Consider the following 21,714-nt stretch of genomic DNA (forward strand, 5'->3'; position numbering starts at 1 on the left):
GGTATCGAGCAACATGCCTCAATCCTAAAGAATCAAATATGACATCTAAAATTTTCTTTATTGATTGTGGTAACATTGAGTCAGTAAAGCATAAGGATATTAGATCAATTCCCAAAGACTTCATTTCACGTGCAGCATTGGCGAATGTGTGTACAATTGTCAGTAAGTATCAAAGTTGTCTGTGTAAGTTAAAAGGATACAATAATTTTCATATTCAAACTTATCTTGGTTTCTCGTTACAGATTTGGGACCAATAAGAAATGGACAATATTCGGAAGCAATACAAAAAAAATTAGATGAGTTAACACCAAATTTAATCGTCAAAATAAAAATTGTGAAATGCCGCGTGGACGGCGTTTATGATATTGAGTTGCCAGAGATGGTCGTGCCGCGCTTTTAAAACACATGGTCTCATGTCTTTATAAAAGTTTGTAAACAGTGACAGTTGTATATTGTATAGTTTGATTATTTGTCTTTTTTCATTTTATAATTTCAGTTTATTATCAAGTTTTGTTTCTTATACAATCCTTTTATTTCCGTTAATTATGTTATATAAATTTGCGAAGACGTTACCTTATATTCTTTTTTGCTTTTTTTTTCTTTTACCACCGGCTGGATTGTAGGCGCCTTTGACCTTTTTGCAAGGTTATATAGTGCACGGCACTGTTTTCCTGTGTTTCTTTTTTGCTACGAATATTTAGGTTTAAGAAACTTTTGTATTTTCTTAATAAAAAAAATTAACTACAGCATATTTTTCTGGGAAATATTTTTCGCTTGCATATTAACGTCTTTTTCAAACATTACTGCGCTTCTGCATAGAAATCAATAGATATTCTCATGATCATTTTCTAGAATCGAAAATCTTTTAACAACAAAACTAAATTTCGGTTTAAAGAAATATCTCACTACGTGCGAGAAAAGAAGCTCGAAAGTTCTCGCGCGTCGAACCACATTCCGTGAATTTTAATTCGGAAAACATCAACGTTTATCTAACGATAGGCAGATGTCACGCAATCAATGAAAAACGATGACATGTTTCATATGCGAAAAGTAATTCTGAGGGGAAAAAACTTCGAGATTCGACGTAATCGCGTTGATAACACAAATGCGTTAGCTCCACGTTCAGGACAGTTCAGGAAGAGAAAACCCAAGAGAACCGTGAGAAATTATACCCTAAATGGCACATAGACTAGTCGTAACCGGAGAGGATCCTGAGAACGGCTATGCCCGCGATTTAGCTGCGATAGACGATTGAGTAGAGTGGGTAAAAATACTCACTCTACTCAATCGTCTATCGCAGCTAAATCGCGGGCATGGCCGCTCTCAGGATCCTCTCTGCCGGAGGCACCTGGTAACACCATGGGGTCCATGGGTACCACGATCTTCGATTTTGTCTCCGCGTTTTACGTGCCATTTTAAATGCATTTTATAAAAATTATGATTAAAAATTGGAATAATTTAAGATAAAGATATTAGTTTGAAAAAGATATTAAATATAAAAAGCGTCAGGTTTTACAAATAAATGTAAATTTTTTTTTATATTATATTTTGACCTTTTCTCGATCTCTATAACTACATGCGGGACGGCGATAATACGCCTCCATAGTACACAAATTTTATATTGTTTTAAATACACTTTACACATTGTTTGATTCTTTTCCATGCTTTTCCACAGAATATAATGATATACATATGTATATAATTGCGTAACAATGCATTTTACAAAAATAACTAAAAATTGGAATGATTTAAGCTTGAAAAAGATGTTAAAAATGTAAAAAAAGGCATTAGAGATTTTAAATAAATGTGAAATTTGTTTTTTTTTATAATATATTTTGACCTCGTTCTCTTTCTCTCTCTATAACTACATGCGGGCCGGCGATAATACGCCTCCATAGTACACAATTTTATATTGTTTTAAATACACTTTACATTTCATACTTAACATCATTATATCGTAATAAACGGTGTAACGCTCGCGAATATATAATATTTCGTCTTCTTCATCAAAAAAATATGTCTATCTCTGGTATCTAGTACATTAAGATCATTGGTCCCACATGTGGGTCTTCAAATATATAATATTTGCAACATATATTATGACATCTACAACTTAAATTATACCCTCCTGGGCATTTTAATGTCTCTGTTGATACCTTTTAACTTTAAAAAAAAAAAAAAATATATATATATATATAATCTCCGAAAAACAGAAGTCATCCTACACTCCGTTCTTAAAGTCAGGTACATCTCAAATAAACCCGGTAATGTGATCATTTTCTTTTTCTTTTGCGGAATTGTAATTCTTTTATATTACAAAACGTCATTGTTATTCGTTGCGATACGGTCAATAAGTCTTCAGCATATCAAATTTATTATTCAGTTACTACATAATGTACAATTATGACAAAGTTCATTATTAAATCAGAAACTATAACGTTGAGTATAAAATATATCAATGATACGCTGAACTATGCGTATGTCTGTCCTTTTTAATACAATAACTGAAAATTTTCATCATTCAACTGTCATAATCTCTTGAAAGATGTCTTTTTCACAGATTATTAACAAATGTACAAAAATAAGTAGCGCATATTGCTCCTTTTTTGTATATTAATTCTAATGTAAAGGAATTTTTAAACGTCTTATCTTTTTTTTTAATGTAACGTCAATAATAATTCTGTTAAAAAATATGAAATATGACAGTATGAGATTATGACAGTTGATAATTTAATTTTTAGCGACGCTCTCGCAAATGATATTTTTGCGTATACGATAATACAAAGATCTATAAAGGATCAAATAATTCTCAATGATATCTAAGGACCTCTTATTTTCCAAGAATATGAATTCCTAAACGATGGAAACTTTATTAATGAAAATAGAAATATTAATTTTTATATTTTTGACTCTTTGATATGACCTTTGATTTTTTCCTTATTTGTAAACAGGAATATATTTTGATTAATCAATGAGCGATCTCGATCGTGAATATACATAAATTTTCTATATATTCACTTACGATATCGAAGTACAACATATTAAAATCATTGCACAAATTATAATGAAAAAAAATTATTATAAAATCCCCCCCTGAAAAGAAGAAAAATAAATTACTATGTACTGTTTAGCAAAAGTGCCACGGTATTTAAATTTCTGACCGTCGTAGTCAAGGAACTTTGTCGTTCGCTTTAGAGGAAGATTGTTTTTTTTTGCACCACATTTAGATGCACAGCTTGTATGAAACGATCGTAAATACGACAGATATAAATGCTTCATGAAAGCTCTTGGAGGTTGCGTTACGACTGAGAGGGTTTTTTACGTCTTCCGAATAGATTGCTCAATACGGAGCTTCGTCTGTAATCGCGATCCTTCCGATTGCCGCCCGAGCTTTGCTCGCTTTCAGATCCACTCTCCGACGCTCTTCTATTGTCCACTGCGATGTTCGGAGGAGTCGTTTGTGGGGCTGCTGGTGGAGCGACATAAGGCGGCAACGATGTCGGTCTACCGGTGAAAGTACTGTTCTGTTGCTGTACACCCTGTAAAAAAAATATGAATTTATTATTCGGACTTATAGATGAAAGACAGAGAGTTATAGATTTGCAATGACGCTGAGAAATCGTTACGATCATCGTAGCCGTCTTAATTTAAATATAATACACCAAGAAATGTACATCTTGCAAAAAATTGGAGGATGTAACAGTGGTTACAGTTTATTCATTAAAAAATATAAGTTTTTCCCTTTAATTTTTAAAGAATTTAATTTATTTGATATAAATTTGAAAAATAGATGCTCACCTGTCTGATGTTTGGTACATTTCCGTATGCTGTAACAGACGAAAAATATAATTAAGAAATTTTCATTCTATTAAATTAAGATCACAACTTGATTGCAACATTTAATTATAAAATTCAGCTATAACTAAAATAATTGTTATCGTACGATAAACAGTTATTTACAATTGTTATTAAAAAAAAAATTGTAAAGTTAGAAAATCAATGTGCAGACATATCAAAATGCAACATTCAATATTTTTGAAGTGTTCATGAACAAATAGTGGAAATCCGTTAGTATTAATCTTTTGCGATATGTCTATGTGTTTCGGTTAAAGGTTTAATTACACATATAAATGTGTTATAATTGTTTCACGTTTCTATAGCATTTTACATCCCTTGCCAAGCAATTTTTTGCCAATGCAAAAAATTTTCGATGAAATGCGGGTGTAGATACGTGTAAGTGATGAAAACGAAAGTAATAAACGCAAAATGATTGCATGCGATCTTCACATCCATCTTCCTTTTATCGAATGTGAATGTTTTGTAATGACTGACCAGAATCATGAGGAATATTCCATTGAACCGTTCTAGCCGGCGGAGGGGCACTCGATGGCAATGGAGGGGCTAATTCTATAAAACGATGATGAATGTTCACGAATGGTCCACGATCATCGAGTAGAGTCTTCCTAAACCTTTCGAATCTTTTAACTTATATTACGATATACAATGATGTACCTTGATGTTGCGGAGGAAGATCCACACTGCTCTGCCGGTGCCATGTTGGTGCCTCGTTCGATGAATACTGGCCGGAACCGTTATGATTTAATGTTGCGCTTCGTTGCTGATAGACATTGGGCCTTCCTTGTGGCAAGTGGTGTTCCACATCTGGAACATACATTTAATAGCATTTCAAACACTTCTTTACATGAAGATACAAGCTTATAGATTATAATATGTGAATGCTCGGAAAAATTATTAAATAAGACAAGTCAATAACGCAAAATAAATTTTGTTTAAAAATACGTACCGTTGCGCCTGTATTGCACCATATTTTCCGAACTGGGTGTTCGCATAGGGACAGGTGGAGGAGCGCCTCGCGGCGGTATGGGCGGTTTGTCGGTTCCCAGCATCGCGGAATTCTGTTGATACTGATCCCGCTGGGCCGCCAGCTGCTCTTGCTGTATCAGTTGATGCTGCTGCTGCTGCTGCGCGAGCAGCTGCTGTTGCCTGTGCATCTGCAGAAATTCCGTCTGAGTCTGCGGCTCGGATCTCTGGGACGCCAGGAACGCCTCGGCGTTCTGCGCGTCGTTGCGCCGTTGCTGATTGTGCCGGTGCATCTGCAGGAACTCTATTTGCACCGAGCTGGGTGATTGATTGTGTTGATTCGGCGAGACCGGATTCGGATCGCGCCTAATCACAGAGTTTTTGCGCTCCATCTCTGGGGTGGAAGTGCGGCTGCTTCCGGTCGACGCGTTGTCATCCATGTGTTCGAGCTTCGTACCCTGCAGCCTCTGCAAGCCTTCTTGCTGCATCTAAATTTGAGAAATAGATTCATTTTAAATTTCAGTTTAAATTTTGTAGAACAAATTTTGAAATAAAGTATGTAAAGGATTATAAGATTTAAAGAATTGAATAATAATAAATATAAATAATAATATTTCTCCAACGAAAGAGAGTTTATAGAAATAATAAAAAAATATTTTTTATTGCAAACCTTCTGAGACTCGTCGTAGCTTAAGAGCTGCAGACTTGGCGGCAATTTCGCGTGAAATGATATTTTATTAACCCAGTCTTCCATCTCCTCCTGACTTGGTGCTAAAAACAAGAATTCCGAACCGTCCGTGCACTTCAGTCGAAATACGTTTTTCTTCTTCGTATAATCGTCCGCTTTCTCGCATATAGCATTGAAAATTGTTATCGGGGCAGTGGCCGCTTTACTTAACGAGAAATCGTCAGTATCCTTGAAGAAGCACAGCAGCTGTCCGCACAATACTGAAACGGCGCGAAATAAAAATAAGTTTTTGAATGAGGAAACACTTTTACGTCTATTTGATTTCGTGAATGTTTAAGTACCGGTGTAATACTGCTTCCACGATCGAACGGCTGCCTTTTTGCCGGCGCTTTGAAGCTCGTGCTTTCGTTCGAGAAGACCTTGAATCTCGACTGGTCGCAGGGCGTCCATGTTCTCCATTCGCTGCAGCTTCCGGAAGCTTTGCGTTCTTCGCCTGGTCGTGAAGCTCGGCGTTCGTTTTGGTTTCTTCGTATCCACTTTCATACTTTCGGCCCTCTTGATATCCGAAGTTGCTGAAGACATTCGCGTACAATCAATCATAAAATCTTATTGACGGTAGCAACACAGAAAATTATTATCAATTGAATTCTTTACATAAATTTTACGTACCTCGTCTTAATTTTTCGCTAAACATGTGCGATAGACCGTATGGCTTCTGAGGTGCCGCAGGTTCTGTCGTTTCGGAAGCGGTAGCACCTTTCAGTGGCGATAACCTGAAACAAGCAAATGATATTTGTGTGATAACATCAGATTATTATTTAGAATATTTTTTTTTATAGCTTGGATTGAATATTAATCTTTACTCACATATTTGCAGACTCATGGTCATCGGCCGAGCCGTTAATTTCATCATGTTGCGCGCGATGAGAACTGTCTAATAATCGCCTACGTTCCTCCTCGCGTTTCCGCTCCTCGGTTATCCTTTGCACCTCTTTACGTTTCCGTTCCTCGATCCTCGCGCGCTCCACACGCTCTTTCTCCGCTTGGCGGGCGGCCAATTCCGCCTCCTGCTGCTTTTGAAAGGCTTCCTCCAGCTGTGCGAATATTTAACATTAATACTAAACATTATATTGCAAGTTCTCAACAATATTAATTAACAATTGTTTATCTTCATCGTACTGAACAATAAACTCACCATCGTTACTCGTTTAAGCGCGCTGAATTTGTCCTCCTGCGCCTGTATGGTCTTCTCAAAGTCCTCGTGCTTCCTTATCAACTCCTCCACTTGCGAAATACTCTCTCCCAATTTTTCGTCCTGCAGCATCGGCTCCCTGTTGACTATCCAATTCTCCAGGGTCTCGGCGTCTCTCTTGAACAGCTGCGTGTCCAAATTCTGTTCGTAAATGCGCTTCCTCTGCTGCCACGTGTCCTTCAGGATCTGCTGGCGTTGCTGCAACACCGATATCTTGTCCTCGATCTCCTTCGCCAAGAAATGCCCCTGCTGGATCAGCTCCTGTCCGGTTCGGTAGAACTTCTCGAAGGCCTCCTCGCGCGTGTCGATCTCCGATTTGTACTCGTTGTGCCTGGAAAGCAGCGCCTCGGCACCAGGAACGTCCCGTGCTAATTCCGGCGCCGTTACCTTGGCCACCATCTCGTTTATCCAAGATATCAGCTCTCTGTACTCGCCTAGATAGGCCTGCAGCTGTTCCGCCTGCGCCAGTTTGCTTCGCCTCTGCGCCGTTTGCTCCAGCAGCTCGGCCCAGGTCGCTTCCGCCTCCTGGTGCTTCACATTGATGTGTATACGCGCGTCCGGGAATAGCTCGATTAGCCTCGACGCCTCCTCCATTAGACTCTCCACTTGTTCCTTCACAGCCGCCAGATCAGTCTCGAATCCCTGATGCTTCCTCACCAGTGCCTGACTCGTCTCCAAATCCTGGCCGTAGCCGTCCGAGCTGAGAGCAGCTTCCTTCTCCTGAATCCAGGAGATAGTCTCGTCAGCTGTCCTGTCAAACATGTGAACCTGCTTGGCGCCCGCCAACGCTTCCTGTCGAGCGTGCGCCAATTCCTTCAAGTCCTCCCACTGTTGTTTTGTTTCGTCAATTTTCTGAATTATCTTGTTCTTTTCAGGATTGTTCTGTTCGATCAGCCTGTGCCCTTCGTCAAGTACAGCCGATACACGTCCTTCGCTGGTTGTTAAGCCAGCTAAGAAATTGTCGAATATCTGGATCAGCAGTTCCACGTGTTCCACGTCACAACCGTAGTCCTCCGATGCGGCGATCTTCAATTATAATATTTGATAATTAGGTATATCAATATTTATTTTATAATACGTTATAAATATAGATGTTAAAAGTTAAAAGTTATATAAAATTATGTATTTTATTTTAACACTAGAATAGCATTTCACCAATAAATGTTTAAATAATATTAAGTAATGAAATATAGTAAATAATATTAAATATTTAAATATTTACTCTACTTTAACTCTTTTCTCGATTTTTTTACAAATGATGTATATACATACATACAATCAAAATTGAAAAGTTCATTCTGGACGAAAGAAGATAAAATGTAATATACAGTTATGTAATTATTGATTCTTACCGTTGTTTGGTCCCCGATCCATTCGATCACCTCATCCGCTTGTCTGATGAATTTATAAAACTTCTCGCTCTCCGATAATCTCTGCAGCCGATATTCTTTCAATCTTTGCAGTTCTTTGAATTTAAACTCGATATCCGCTTGTTTTTGCGCGATATTCTTGCTGTCAAAGTGATGTCGCTCGACTAGGCCACGCGAAAGCTTCTTCAGATTCTCAACGGTGTTTTCGAAACCGGATAAGTCACGTTCGATGCCTTCTAGTTTCTTCAACAGAGACTGCACAGAATCTTCGTCCTTGCCGTGATCTGATGAAGTGAGTTGTGGGTGTTTCTCTCTAATCCACTGCTCGGCTTCCGCGGCTTCGGCATAAAACTGTAAAGTGCAAATTTAATTTTTTATTACGTGTTTGAAAATAATCGAAACTATTAAAATCATTGAAATTATTTACATTTCTTTTTACGTAACAATTATTGCAATTTAAATTAGCAGAATAATAAAAATAATTAATTTCATATCAATAAAAGTAATATTTGATTTCTTACCATTTGTGATTCTACAGCGTCAAGCAGTCTCAACTTCCTGACACTTGCCAAGTCTCTAAGGTGCGATAACTCCTCTTGCAACTTTTTGGTCAACTTTTCAATCTTATCCGCCGCGAAGTGTCCACTTCTAATCATCACAGTCGCTCTGCTTACCAACGAGGCTACTACAGGCTCTCTGGATAATAGTTCCGCCTCCAAAGCGTGGTGTTTCTTTTGCAATCGTTGCACGGTAGTCAGGGAGCTACCGAGATCGTTGCTCGCGGCTAACGGTTCCTTCTCCGACAGCCAGTGCAATTCGTCTTCGACATCTCTCGCGAACTGATGCAGCAACTTCGCGTCTTCCAAGTTGTCCCTGCGTATCTGCATTGGCTCCTGAAGGCTGTGATATCTGTTGATCGTGACCAACGCCCTCTTCTGAATCTCGTCGCTCAAGAAATGATTTGATTTCTGAAAGCTGGCGGCGGTGTCCTTGATAGATTCGCACGCCTCGTTGTGACCGAGCACGTCGTTCTCCAAATTGGTGTGCCTTTTCAGCAAATTCGCCACGCTCGACAGATCCTTGCCGTGATCCTCCGATTGCAACTGGGTTTCGACCTCGTCCATCCACGTCTCGAATTCGTCCAAACTGCGGCCGAACAGCAGGGCTTGATACGCGTCATTCAGCCGGTTCTTCTTCAGCTCGCTGGTCTCTTGCAAGACACGCCATTCCGCCTCCAATTCGTCCAGACGTTCCTGTATATCCTTCGAGGCGTAGTGGTTCTCCTCGATAAGGGCTTCGCCCTCATTGACTACCGCCGCAACTCTCCCTTTATTTGCCATCAACTCGCTCTCGAACGCAGCGTGTTTCTGTATCTTGCTCTGCAAATTCGAGGAATCTCTGTAATTCTCGTCGCTCGCCACCTGTCGCTTCTGATTCAGCCAGCCTTCCACCTCGTATATATTCCTGAGGAACTGATGCAAGTGATGGCTCTCCAAGAGTTTCTTCCTTCTGGCTGTTGCGCTGTTTTTCAGTTTGTCCCTTCTGGTGCAAACCGAAGCGAGTCGCTGCTTTATCGTACCCGCGTCCGCGTGTTCGCGCGATAAGATCTCATTCGCGAACTTCTCGAGCTCCTCGATACGTCCCAATTGAGACATCAACATCTTCTCGAATTCCTCGTGCTTACGCAACAGCGTCTCGACGCCCGACAGCGATTCTCCGAGATCGTCGTTGTTGAGGAACGCCTCTTTCGTCGCCAGCCAGCTGTCGGCCTGATCGGCTTGCTCCTTGAACAATTGCAGTTGATGCGCTTGCGTTAATTTCTGTCTACGATTGTCCCAGGCGTTTGCCAAGGTTTGCCTGAGTTCTTTCAGATGATCAAGATTATCCTTGACGTCCTCGTTGATCGACATGAGCTTATGGCCGTGATCGGTCAAGCCTTTAAATGTGTCTTGTCTACCGTCGATCTCTGCCTTTCTTTCTTGATGCAGTTCTAGTACAGCCTGGGCCTCGGATATGGTGGTCGGTGATTCGGATTCGTCCATGCGTTTGATAGTATCTGCCACCCAAATGTCCAATTCGTGTAGATCAGCTTGAAACTTGTGTAATGTGTAGGCTTGATTCAAAGCTTCACGTCGATGCCGTGTCACACGTTGTAAATCATCCCAGTTAGATTGAAGCTCGGACAGTATCCCGTTTATTTCGGACGCCTTGTCTGGGTACTTGTGCGACAAATTTCGCGCCTCTGTTTTATGGTCCTAAAATGATACACAAAAATAAAAAATTAAAATATAAAATTTCTCGCACTTTAAATCATATTTAAAATAAAATTTGAAGTGCAAATGTTCGCAGTTATTGAAATATATGCGACGTATAACTCGCTCTATATTAGAAATATTAATAGAAATATTAAATAAATAAATAATAATTATAAAGATAGATTATACTTTTTATTACTGTATTATTACTGTATGCCTTAATTATTGAATAAATTTACGATTAATTCTGAATTTAAAAAATTTACAAAAAATACGATATTTACCTTTAGTTTGCCTTCTATTGCTGTCATGTCTCGCTCCATAGCCTCTTGTTTTCTTTGTAACTGTTCGACAGCGGGTAAATCTTTTCCTGTATCACTCGTGTTCATGGCCACTGATTTCTCAATAACTCTTTGGTTTGTATCGTCAATATCCCGGTTAAATAGATGAATCTCTAGTGCACCCGCCAATGTTTCGCGATACGTGCTTAGCGCACCTTGCAAACCTTTCCACTTATTATTAAAGTTATCACGCCGTTGTTGAATTGCTCTTGATTCGTTGTCACGACCCTGTTATCCAAAATATAGCAAAATAACATGAATATTTTTTAATAATAAAAATAAAATAAGTATAACATTAAAGTAAATTATTAAAATATATATTGCAATAATTTACTTTAGTATTATATATATTTTATTTTTTTCGTGCTGAAAATTTTACCTGTTTTATAAGCTTATCCGCCAAAGCATTGATCGATTTTATTCTGGAATCATCCACTCGCATATCGCTGTCTACATCGTCGAGTTTCCTCTGGAGGCTTAAACAGTGCTCATAGTCCTTCCCGATATCACCAGCTTGGACCATCATTTCCTTGTCTCTGATCCATGCCTCGATCTTCTCCACCTGATTGTTGAATTCCAAAATATCTTGAGCCTCTTCCAAACCTCTGCCTCGATTTCCAGATTCCAACAGCAATTTCCGCCAGGACGCGTGCAGATGATCTAATTGCTGACGAATTTCCGCGCTCGCCGGATGTTTTCGCGCTAACAACGTCTCTCCTTTTGCTATTTTGTAAAAAAATTTGTTAATTTTCGAATAATATAACTGCAAAATATTTCTATGGATTAAGCGATAGGTGCAACTTATTCAATCAATACTTTATCAATACTTTATCAATCAATTACCTCTAATTTCTTCGATTCTGCTCTGATTCGCTGCCAGCTCCGCTTGGAACGCCTGGTGCTTCTGCAGCTTCTTGATCTTGTCCTCCAAGCTGGACACCTCGCCCTTCGACGTTTCCGCTTCCAACTTCTTTTGCTTTTCGCCTATCCAAGACTCGGCTTCGCCCACGTCTCTGACAAACTGTGCGTGCAGCAAACTGGCTTCCAATCTTCTCCTTCGCGCATCGCACAGGTCACGGATTCTTGCGCGTCTTTGAACGACCTCGTTCAATCGCCGAGCGATCGTCGGTGAGTCGAAATGACTCTGGGCAAGAAGTTTACTCCCGTGCTCTTGCAGCGCCGTCAGCTTCTCCTCGTGGGTGACCAACAGCTTCTCAAATTCGTTGTGCTTTTTCATTTGCGCGTCCACTTCTTCGACCGATATTCCGAAGTTGTCGCCGCTCAGCGCGGCCTCTTGGGTGCTAGACAAGGTGTCGAGCTGTTTGGCGTCTCGGAGGAAGAAATGCAAGTCGATCAATTGATCCAAGTGCACTTTCTTTTGCTGCCAGGCAGTGTGCAGCCTCTGCCGCTCATCCAGCAGCTGATTACATTTTTCCTCGACCTCCTGAGAAGTATATCAATGCCATTAATAGATGCTCATGTGAAACTTTATTATCTGTGGTAGGTAGACTTACCACAGCGGCGTAGTGACCGGTTTGCACCATAGCCTCGCCTAAGTCGAGTACCGAGCTGAAGCTGTCCTCTCGCGCTTCGATTTCTCCTTTCAGAGCCTCGTGCTCCGCCTTCAAGATCTGCGCGCTGGCCGCGTCTCGGACCTTTTCTTCCGTCGACATTGTAGCGCGGAGTCCAGCTGCCCAATTCATCAGATCTCTTACCTAAATATGTTTTCATCGTTAAAGTAATGTAAATCGACATATAAACGTAAGAAATATACCTGAGTAAATCTGATACCTGAGTAAGGAATCGTTGCAAGTCGCAGCTAGCCTGCAACTGATCCCTTCGATGAGCGGATCTTTCTTTCAATTCCTCCCAATGAGCAACGACGATTTGTTGCTGCTGATCGATGTGCACCGCGTTGTTGCCCGGATAATGAACTTGTAATCTGGACGCGTCTTCGACTAACACCTGCAGCTGAGCCTCCAAAGCGACCAAGTCGTTCTCGAATCCTTCATGACGTCTAATCAAAGCCAAAACGGAATTTAAGTCGCGGCCAAGATCCTCCGGCAAAGCGGCCTCTTTCTCTTGTATCCGTGATAGCGCTTCCGCCACGTCGCGATGGAATCGATGAATTTCGCCTGCCGCTTGTAATCGTTGCTCGCGATTTCGAATGAGACCCAACAGGTGTTGCCACGATTCTCTGCGATAAAAAATTGTAATTCAAAGTTATTCTTTTTCTTATCTTTTTTGGAAATTATGTAAATTTTTTTTTTTAAATATTTAGACAAATAATTTTATAATCTGTAATATAGTAAATAATTTTAGTATTTACAAGTGTGTCAAATTTGCGAGTTTCATTAATTAATTAATACATAATAATTTTTACATTACAAGATCTTAGAATTAGGAAATTAAGAATTTTTAAAAGCAGTAGGTCTAAAAAAGACTATGAAGATTTCAGATGTAAGATTGCGAAGTTACGAAAAATTAGAAGCATAGAAGATAGATAGAAGTTTTGAATTGTATACATATAAGACAACTTATCGCACATATACATATACACATGAGTTAATTCGAGTAACTAAACGTGTACTCACTTCCTCTTCGTTTGTTCAATTTGTACTTGAAGCACCGGATCGTCTTCGTCGGATCTATAGTGAGTGCATATACGCAAAAGAAGTTAGTGACCAACACCGACCCAACACCGAGAAAAAAATAGACAAGTAAATTTGTAGATTGCAAGAAACATTATATGATACGTGATATTAGTTCGTATCAATTATATAAAAAGAGAGATTAAATTATATACCAATTACACAACACATTGATTTTATTACGTGCAAGTGATGAGCGATTAATATTCTACAGCGATAAGAAAGTAATGAAATTGCAGAAATAAAAATAATGATAAAAGATTGGATATGTTAAAGATTTACCCTAATTGTTCTTGACGTTTTTCGATGTCCTGGATATAAGGACTCTCGTTTGCGATCAGTTTCCTAGCTAGTTCTTCGCACTGATTGAATCTCTCGGAACCAGCCTCTATTCGATGCTTGAAGTCATTGAATTTCGCTTGCAATAGCAGCAGATGCTCATAGTCCTGACCATAGTCCTCCGATGCAGCTGCTTGTTCTTGCTCTTTGATCCATTGCTCCAATTCTCTGCTCTCCAGGAAGTACTCATGACGATACATGCTCTCCATTAAACGTTGCTGCCTTACGATAGCCAGTCGCTGCAAGGCGCGCATTTGTTGAACGATCGCTTGCTGCTTGTTGGCTATCGCCTTGCTATCGGGATGCTTCGCGTTGACCATTGTAGAAGCAGTGTGGCCCATTTCTGTCACGATGCCATTGTATGTGTCTAATTCGAGCTCAACAGCCTGTAAATTACCAAGCCGAACGCGAATTGTAGCAAAGTTAATTACGATAATTCCTATTACGTTGAATCGAATAATGCAATTATTATTAATTGTTTGACTGATGTAGCATTTTTTTTATTTCGCTTTGCAAAACGCATACCTTGTGTTTTGTCAATAATTTCGTGGCGGCATCGCGATCCCTGCCGTAATCGGTAGAGCTCAGCACGTCGTTCTTCTCGTTGAGCCAGCTTTCGACCTCGCCGGCTTCGAAAAAGAATTCTTGTGCTTTTAGGGACAAGTCCAATGCTTTACTGCGCTCTCCCGCTTTGTCTTGCAAGTCTCGCCACGCATCATCCAGAACATCGCACAGTTCTTGAATCTAGTAAAATCATTAACGCACCAAATTATTTATTGCTATTCAATAGTTCGATTAATAACATATTTTCAACATGTTACTCGCGCGAAACAAATATGAATTAATGATTTCGCAAGTAATTAATCGCTGATATCAATGATGCTGACACACTGCCTTTAAGTTCCGTCGCCGTGGCAAAAGTATCAGTTTGCGTTTGCATGCAACAACACATACCTTCTACTTCACGATTTACCTGAGACTTATTTATTAAGCAATAAAATAAAATCAGAAAGCTTGCAAATAAAATTACTAAATTCAATTATATATCCCTTTAATGACAGTTTTTACGTCCTTAATTTAAAATATGCTGTAAAACAAATAAAATAACAATGAACAAATATAAAATTGAATATATAATTGAAATATTTTAATTCGTATTTCTGTATAAAAAATAAATATCGTTATAAGTGACTCTCAATACATGATATTAAATCACACATCTGAAAAAAATTTCTGCTATATTTCTTTATGCATGGAGTTTTATAATTTTTTATATTTTAATATATTGGATATTATAATTTTTTAATTGCACATTAAAAACTCTACAATTTTCATGTATAAAGAGTCAATTGTAATATAATTAAAAAGAATTAATTTTAGAAACTATGCTACAGAAGTATGGTGACTGTAACCTATAAAAACTGTAACCTATAAAATAAAGTATGGTGACTGTATCCTATAAAAACAATAATTTGTTAATTACGTGATGTCTAATTGGACTGCTAAATAATTATCATTGACACAGAAAAGCGATAAACATTTGTGACAACATTTCCCATGCGTTTGTGTGTGTCTACCTTACCTCCGTAGACGCGGTACCCTTCGAGACGCTCCAGCTGTGCAAAAATCACAATTTCTTACTCTAGTCTCGTATCATCCGATCATTGTGCGAATCCACGAACAAAAAAAAAGATTTTATCGTTATTTAGCAAAGAAATTTTTTACCTTTTTCTTCTCTGGATGAGCCTGACCGATGAGCGTCTGTCCGGAAGCCAGAGTCTTGTCTATCATAGGCTGATGACCGGCGATCTCCGCCTCTAGCTTTTTGTGTTTCTTGTGCAAAGTCTGGGCCTGATGCAGGTTCTGTCCGAGCGTTGTTGAGGACGCTTGAGGCAAGTGATCCTTGATCCACTGCAACTCCGCGTCCAACTCGAAGCCGAATTTGTGGAAGCGCAGGCTCTCCTCCAATGCATCTCGACGTCGCTTAGCCGGTTCCTTTAGGCTGCGGAATCTATCAAATACAAAGAATTTCATGTATCAATTGTATATGCACGATTATCTCGGAATCAGTTTGTTCATTGAACAATTGGTTTAAAAGAAGGAATGTGACTTAAGTGAAGGAGTATGACTTAATTGCAGAAAAAATTCGAACGTACTTCCTCTGGGTCGCTTGACTGGTCTTCAAAATGTTCGCCGCATCGAAATGACCCTCGTGCGCCATTTCCTGACCCATGCCCATGAGATCATCCACCTTCTGCTCCCATTGACACATGTCACTCTCAAGGATATGATGTTTCTTCAGCAACTCCTTGCAACTGCGGAGATCCGTGCCTACTTGCTTGCTCTGCAAACAGGTCTCTATCTCCTCTAGTTTCAATCTGGCGTCTTCCATAGTGCGATTGTATCCGTGTTGTGAAGCCGCTTGTCGCAGTCTACGACCTTTTTCCAATGACAACGCTACCAGTCGGTCCCACTGATCGTTTAGATCCTTCAAGGTCTTTCCCACGTCGTCTGATCGGTAATTTTCTTCTGATATGAGCGCTTTGCCCGCCTTGTTGACCGCTCTCAATTGTCCCTCATTGGCGCGTAGTTCTCGCTCGAAGGCTTCGTGCTTTTGTAATTTGCGCTCGAGATTGTTCAAATCGCGATAACTTTCGTCGGCCGCGGTCTTCATCTTGTCGCCCAACCAATCGCGCAAGTCATCCACTTCGGCTGAGAACTGTTGATAATGCTCGGATGCTTTCAAAGCTGCTCTTCGGCGTTGAGCGGCGTCCTTCACCGCCATGCGACGGGCTAGTACTTGGTTTCTTCTTTCGTTGATGCTAGATATAAATGAAATTTATGTAGCTAATGTAATAAAATTTCCTTAACATTTTATTTAAAAAAAGATTGAAATAGATTTTTGGCAACAATTACGGTTTACTTTAATTTTATAAGATTTAATATTATTTCTTTACTTGTAACAATCAATTTGACAAATCGTTGTTCCGATACTTACTAATCTTTGTCATAGTGATTTTGAGCGATTAACTTGTCCGCAGTATCACTAAACGCCTTCAATCTGTCATCTTGCGCGTGAAGGGTGTTCTCGAATTTTTCGTGTTGTTTCAGTAGAGCCTCGACGTCGTCCAAAGATTCCCCTAAGTCAGTGAACTCAAGGAAAGCTTCGTGAGAACTGGTAGTAGCTTCGATCTGATCGGCTTCTCGATTAAACTGTTGCAACTCTAGACATTGTCGTAACCATTCCTCTTTTGCCATCCAGTTGGCCGTTACCGCTGGATATAATCCATTTAACTTGTCCAAACGTTCGCGTACATCCGTCAATGTCGGATTTCGGCGTAATAGTTCTCGACCGAGGTCTTCAACCTCGCGGAATCTACAAACAATACAAAAAAAATATTAAAAATTTGAAAACAATTTACAATAAATTTAAAAAATTCACTAACAATATTCTTTAATAATTTAATATCAATATCACAATAAAAATTATTTTAATAAAATCACTATTGATTTAATAAATTATACTTTTTAAATTTTAAGAAATTTTTAAAATAAAATAAAATTGATTGCATAGTGTTAGCAGTTACACACTCGTCTTCTTTGGTTCGTATTTCTTCTCCAAGTTCCGTGTGCTGTTTTTTGAGTTGCTCGGCAGTAGCAACGTCTCTCACTGGTTCTTCGGCTTTCATTGTTTCTTGTACGTCTGTGGCCCAATTGATCAAATTCTTCGAACTGTTTATGAATATCTGTTGGCCAACGGCGTCTTCTAAACGAGATCGTCGCTCCTTGGCCTTCGTCTGAACTTTATTCCACAGATCCTTGATCTCGTTTTGTCTCACATTGACGTTGTTACATTCGTGTGGGTACGAATTCTTAACGCTGTTGCCTAATAAATTCACTTTCCGTACCTGTAAAAATAAAATTGTATGAGAAAATTAAGAGTCATTATTTGCTGTTATTTATTACTTGACGTTTTTATTTGAAATTAATTAAAATACTGAAATTGTTTAACCTTTTCTTCAACTGGCGCCAATTCTCGTTCCAAATGCTGATGTCTCCTCTGCAGAGCCTGCACAGTCTTTAAGTCAGGCCCCAATTCGGCTGTGTCTAGCTGTGTGATTTTCTCCAGCATCCAATCGTGGGCTTCGTCGCAGGTTCTGTTGAACAATTCAACGCTGGACGCGCCCTCCAAGCTCTTTTCTTTCTGTGTTTTCAACCAATTTAGATGATCCCACAGTTGATGAATATGCCTCTGCCTGGCCTTGACTTTGTCTAGCTGACTGTGGCCTTGGCGGACGAATTCGTCTACCGCCGCGTCTATTGCCTCCACCCGTTTCCCGGAGGCCGACAGATCCGTTAGGAATTTCTCGTACTTTCTCCTTGCCGTCTCGACGTTGTCGCGAGGATCGTCGACTCTTAACATCTTCTCCTTGTCTTTGATCCACTTTTCGAAGTCGTCGCACTCCCGGTAAAAGCCGTACAGCCTAATGGCGTCTTCCAGCAACGCGTGACGTTTCACCGCGAGTTCCTGCAATTCGCTGTAAGTTTCGTTGATCTTCTTCTGCCGCTTCTCCACGCTATCACCGTCCCTCACCGCCTTTCGCTTGATCGGCTTCACGGTGGACTTGATGGATTTTAATCGGCGGACCGGCACCACCTGCTTCACCATCTTCGTCTTCTTCACGCGCTGCGTCACTTTGATCTTCTCAGGTCTGCGTACTTGCACTTGCACGACCTTCGGCTCGATCTCGCGCACGTAATTAGCCGGCACGAATCCGTCCGTACCGTCAGCTTTCCTAACGCTCCACCAGTCGGGGTTCGTCTTGTTCAACAGGAACATGATTTCGCCCTTCACCATATGCATGCCCTGACCGCTAAATGGATATAGACTCTTCACTTGCGGCACCAATCTATCCTCCTGAATGGTTTTCGGCTCGAGTCGTTCGATCACCTCGTCCACCCATTCATCCTGCGGCACCAATCTGATCTCCTTGCTCCATTCTTCCTGTTCAAGCTCGGCGACCGGTTCCGGATCGGCGGATAACTCCAGAGTGGAGATGCCGGATGTGATGAGTTTTTCAGCTTGTGCGTTCAGAGACTGTACGTCGCCTTTGTAGGCGTTCAGTTCGCCCTCCAAATCTTTGTGTCTCTGCAACAAGGCTTGGGCGCTCGGTTCGTCCACCCCGTAGTCCTCCGAGGCTACTAAAGCCATTTTCTCGTTCATCCACGAATCCGCTTCGTTCGCATCGGCGTAAAATTGGAACGCTTCGGCAGCGTCGTCCAGCTGCTTCTTTCGTAATCCTGCCAATTCCTCCAAAACCCTCCAATGTTCCTGCAACGAGTCTATTCGATTCTGTATCTCCAACGCCGACGGATGATTGTCGGCTATCAGTTTTCTGCCGGCGTCGTAAAGTTGCTCGGATTTCGGCCTGCGCACCTTCATCTCGTCCTGCAAGGCCTTGTGTTTCTGCTGCAGCGATATCACGGCCCGCAAATCCTTCGCGGAAATGCCAGCCTTGCATATTCGCTGTTTCTCCACCAGCCACGACTCCTCGTCCTCGTGATCTTGAAGGAAATGGAAGAAATTCCTGGCGTCCTCCAGCCGAGCTTTACGCTCCTTGCTGTACTCCACAAGCTCGTCGTAGGCGCGATTCAGTAGTTCCAGCTTCTGCTGCAACAACGGTGCCTCCTTGTTCTGCGGCTGTGTCAAGTGTTGAGCGGCCTGTCTGCCGAGCCGTCTCTGGCTCTCGCCTAGAGCCGTCACCTGCAGTTCCTGCAAGCTGTGTTTCTGCAATAGGTCCTCGACTCCGAGTAAGTGCGGGCCCACGTCAGTGCTCTGGAAGTTCAGCTGGAGCTCCTGAATGGAAGCCAGCGTTGTGTCGATCTCTCTCATCAAGGTCATTAGCGAGCTGAGCGCGACCAGATTGGATTTATGATGGTCCAGTAGAGCCAGCAATTCTTTCCATCTCTGCAACACCTCCTGCTCTCTGCTACGCACTCTCTCTAAACCATGATAGTTCTCCCGCACCAGTTCTTCCGACATGTTCGTTAAGTCGTGGAAGCGTTCCTCGCGTGCCAAAATATCGGCGCTGATGGCCTCGTGCTTCTTCACCGTGGCATCCACTTGCGCCAGGTTGCTGCCGTAGCGGGGATCCGTCAGGACTTGAATCATCTCCTTCAAGTAACCTTCTCTGAGCACGCTCTTCCTCTCGAACTTGTAATTCAGTTGTTCGAGCCTCTCTTGTCGCAACAGTTCGGTCCTCAGGGCGACCTCACGGCGATGCTCCGCTCTCTCCAACTCTACCCAATTTCTTTCGATGTCGTGGATCAGCTGACCCTCCTGCGGGGTGAACGCTGGCTGATTCAGAGACTTTAACTGGGTGTTTATGTGAAAGTATAACGCCTCTATCTCGGATCGTTCCTTGTATTTCGGTGGTTTCTCCACTGTTCGGTATTGCTTGAAGGATAGAAGTTCCCGTTGAATACCTTCGAGCGAATTCGGAAAGCTGCGATTCTCCAAAACTTCGATTTTCTTCTTGATCCATTCCAACAGATCGGTTGTTAACTTCTCGTAATGAATCTTCATCTTGTCGGCATCCATCATCTGACCAACGATCTGTGAGTACAAAAAAGAATCAAGATCTGTAGTTAAGATATTTAATTAAAGTTAATTGATTTTTCGATTCTTGAATTTATAACTTTTCGAAGTATAGGATCTTCTAACAAAATATTATATACATTCAAATATTAAAATTCATTACGTACACTTTCATAAAAAATATATAAATTTAAATTTTAAAGCGATTCTTAGATTTTTCAAATTTTTATATTAAAAATTATTAAAATTTCAGATTCTTTGGTTTTGTTATAATCTTAACATTATCAGAAAGATATTTAGATTTTTAACTTCTTAGATTATCAAGATTTTAGATCTTTAGATTTTCAAAATACAGTTTATTTTATGCATATCAAATGAGATTTGCAAATAATCTTACATTCGCTATTCTTTTGCCGCTCTTTATTTCGTTCTTCATCCTGGCGAATGTATGATAATAAGACGCAACGTAAGTGATAATGGACTTCTCGTCTGGCCTGGCTGTATCCACGTCTTCTGCGTCCAATAGCCGCGGTATGCCGAGTTCTGAATTAGCAACGTCGAAGGCATGATTGAGATTATCGATGTTCTTATTTTGCTGTAATTCCGACCAATTGACCAAGTCCGGTCTGTGAGCGTGTATGAGAGCGTTGAAACCGAGTCCGTTCCTCCAGGAGCCTATTTGTATAATATTAAAAAATATTTTGAAATTTTCTCATACATCTTTATATAATATTTACATAATATTTAAACTTTTATAAAAAGTTTATCTATAAAATATAACAATTTTATTTATAATTATTTTCAATTATCTTATGAATTTTTAAACGTTTGAAGAAATACGGGGTAAAGTTTATAGCTTGGAAGATTTGTGTGCAAGATATGCTAAATGTTTTCTAGATTCATAAATACCACGGGGTTTCTTCAAACTCCTTTTCGGACATTTGGATACTTTAAATATTCATGCCGCGTAATTGTATGCAAGACGGAGAACTCGACTCACCGGTAAAGTCCTGGATGTTAACGCCGGGATAGCCGTTTGTCTTTCTCTGGCACCAGAGTAACAGAGCATCTTTGGCAGACTTCTTCTCGCTGCTGTCGTTCTCCTCGTCCACGTCGATTTCGATCTCTTGAATTTGGAACCTCAGAATTATAGTCCAGATGAGACCGAGGATCAATCTCGGATTACCGTCCACGATATCCTCTGCACCGATACTCTCAAGGCGGACCTGGAAGAGAGAATATAATTTTTGAGATTAGGAGGGATGCTGAAAAAAATTGAAGAAAATAATGAATTTATGGCACAAAAATTTTTTGTGCAAAAATATTTTAACTTTAGAAAACATCCTAACGATCGCAATAACTATCGTGATAGTCGAACATTAGTACTTGATAAACAATA

At 40.4% G+C, this 21,714-nt stretch overlaps 1 protein-coding gene across 3 annotated transcripts in view; it reads right to left on the reverse strand.

Moving 5' to 3' along the window:
- Nucleotides 1-1,812: 1,812 nt before the first annotated feature.
- The window catches only part of LOC105459267 (spectrin beta chain, non-erythrocytic 5), a 60,495-nt gene continuing 40,593 nt past the window's right edge, over nucleotides 1,813-21,714 (reverse strand). Inside the window, exons 4-30 of one of the 3 annotated variants that reach the window (XM_011705154.1) lie at nucleotides 21,316-21,541; nucleotides 20,713-20,990; nucleotides 17,730-20,333; nucleotides 17,309-17,625; nucleotides 16,716-17,093; nucleotides 15,874-16,539; nucleotides 15,443-15,728; nucleotides 14,243-14,461; nucleotides 13,661-14,103; nucleotides 13,322-13,375; nucleotides 12,519-12,924; nucleotides 12,242-12,442; nucleotides 11,571-12,171; nucleotides 11,107-11,450; nucleotides 10,671-10,955; nucleotides 8,653-10,386; nucleotides 8,114-8,482; nucleotides 6,705-7,787; nucleotides 6,377-6,603; nucleotides 6,179-6,282; nucleotides 5,851-6,081; nucleotides 5,492-5,769; nucleotides 4,805-5,309; nucleotides 4,513-4,662; nucleotides 4,333-4,407; nucleotides 3,799-3,827; nucleotides 1,813-3,539 (exon numbers count right to left, since the gene is read on the reverse strand). In XM_011705154.1, the coding sequence (XP_011703456.1) occupies nucleotides 3,300-3,539; nucleotides 3,799-3,827; nucleotides 4,333-4,407; nucleotides 4,513-4,662; nucleotides 4,805-5,309; nucleotides 5,492-5,769; nucleotides 5,851-6,081; nucleotides 6,179-6,282; nucleotides 6,377-6,603; nucleotides 6,705-7,787; nucleotides 8,114-8,482; nucleotides 8,653-10,386; nucleotides 10,671-10,955; nucleotides 11,107-11,450; nucleotides 11,571-12,171; nucleotides 12,242-12,442; nucleotides 12,519-12,924; nucleotides 13,322-13,375; nucleotides 13,661-14,103; nucleotides 14,243-14,461; nucleotides 15,443-15,728; nucleotides 15,874-16,539; nucleotides 16,716-17,093; nucleotides 17,309-17,625; nucleotides 17,730-20,333; nucleotides 20,713-20,990; nucleotides 21,316-21,541 (12,333 nt within the window). In that variant the 3' untranslated portion in view covers nucleotides 1,813-3,299. The remainder of the gene's footprint in view (nucleotides 3,540-3,798; nucleotides 3,828-4,332; nucleotides 4,408-4,512; nucleotides 4,663-4,804; nucleotides 5,310-5,491; nucleotides 5,770-5,850; nucleotides 6,082-6,178; nucleotides 6,283-6,376; nucleotides 6,604-6,704; nucleotides 7,788-8,113; nucleotides 8,483-8,652; nucleotides 10,387-10,670; nucleotides 10,956-11,106; nucleotides 11,451-11,570; nucleotides 12,172-12,241; nucleotides 12,443-12,518; nucleotides 12,925-13,321; nucleotides 13,376-13,660; nucleotides 14,104-14,242; nucleotides 14,462-15,442; nucleotides 15,729-15,873; nucleotides 16,540-16,715; nucleotides 17,094-17,308; nucleotides 17,626-17,729; nucleotides 20,334-20,712; nucleotides 20,991-21,315; nucleotides 21,542-21,714) is intronic. The other 2 variants (XM_011705152.1, XM_011705153.1) reach the window with 2 other exon arrangements.

This window comes from Wasmannia auropunctata, unplaced genomic scaffold, assembly GCF_000956235.1.
Source record: "Wasmannia auropunctata unplaced genomic scaffold, wasmannia.A_1.0 LD334199.1, whole genome shotgun sequence".
NCBI classification, from domain to species: Eukaryota; Metazoa; Arthropoda; class Insecta; order Hymenoptera; family Formicidae; genus Wasmannia; species Wasmannia auropunctata.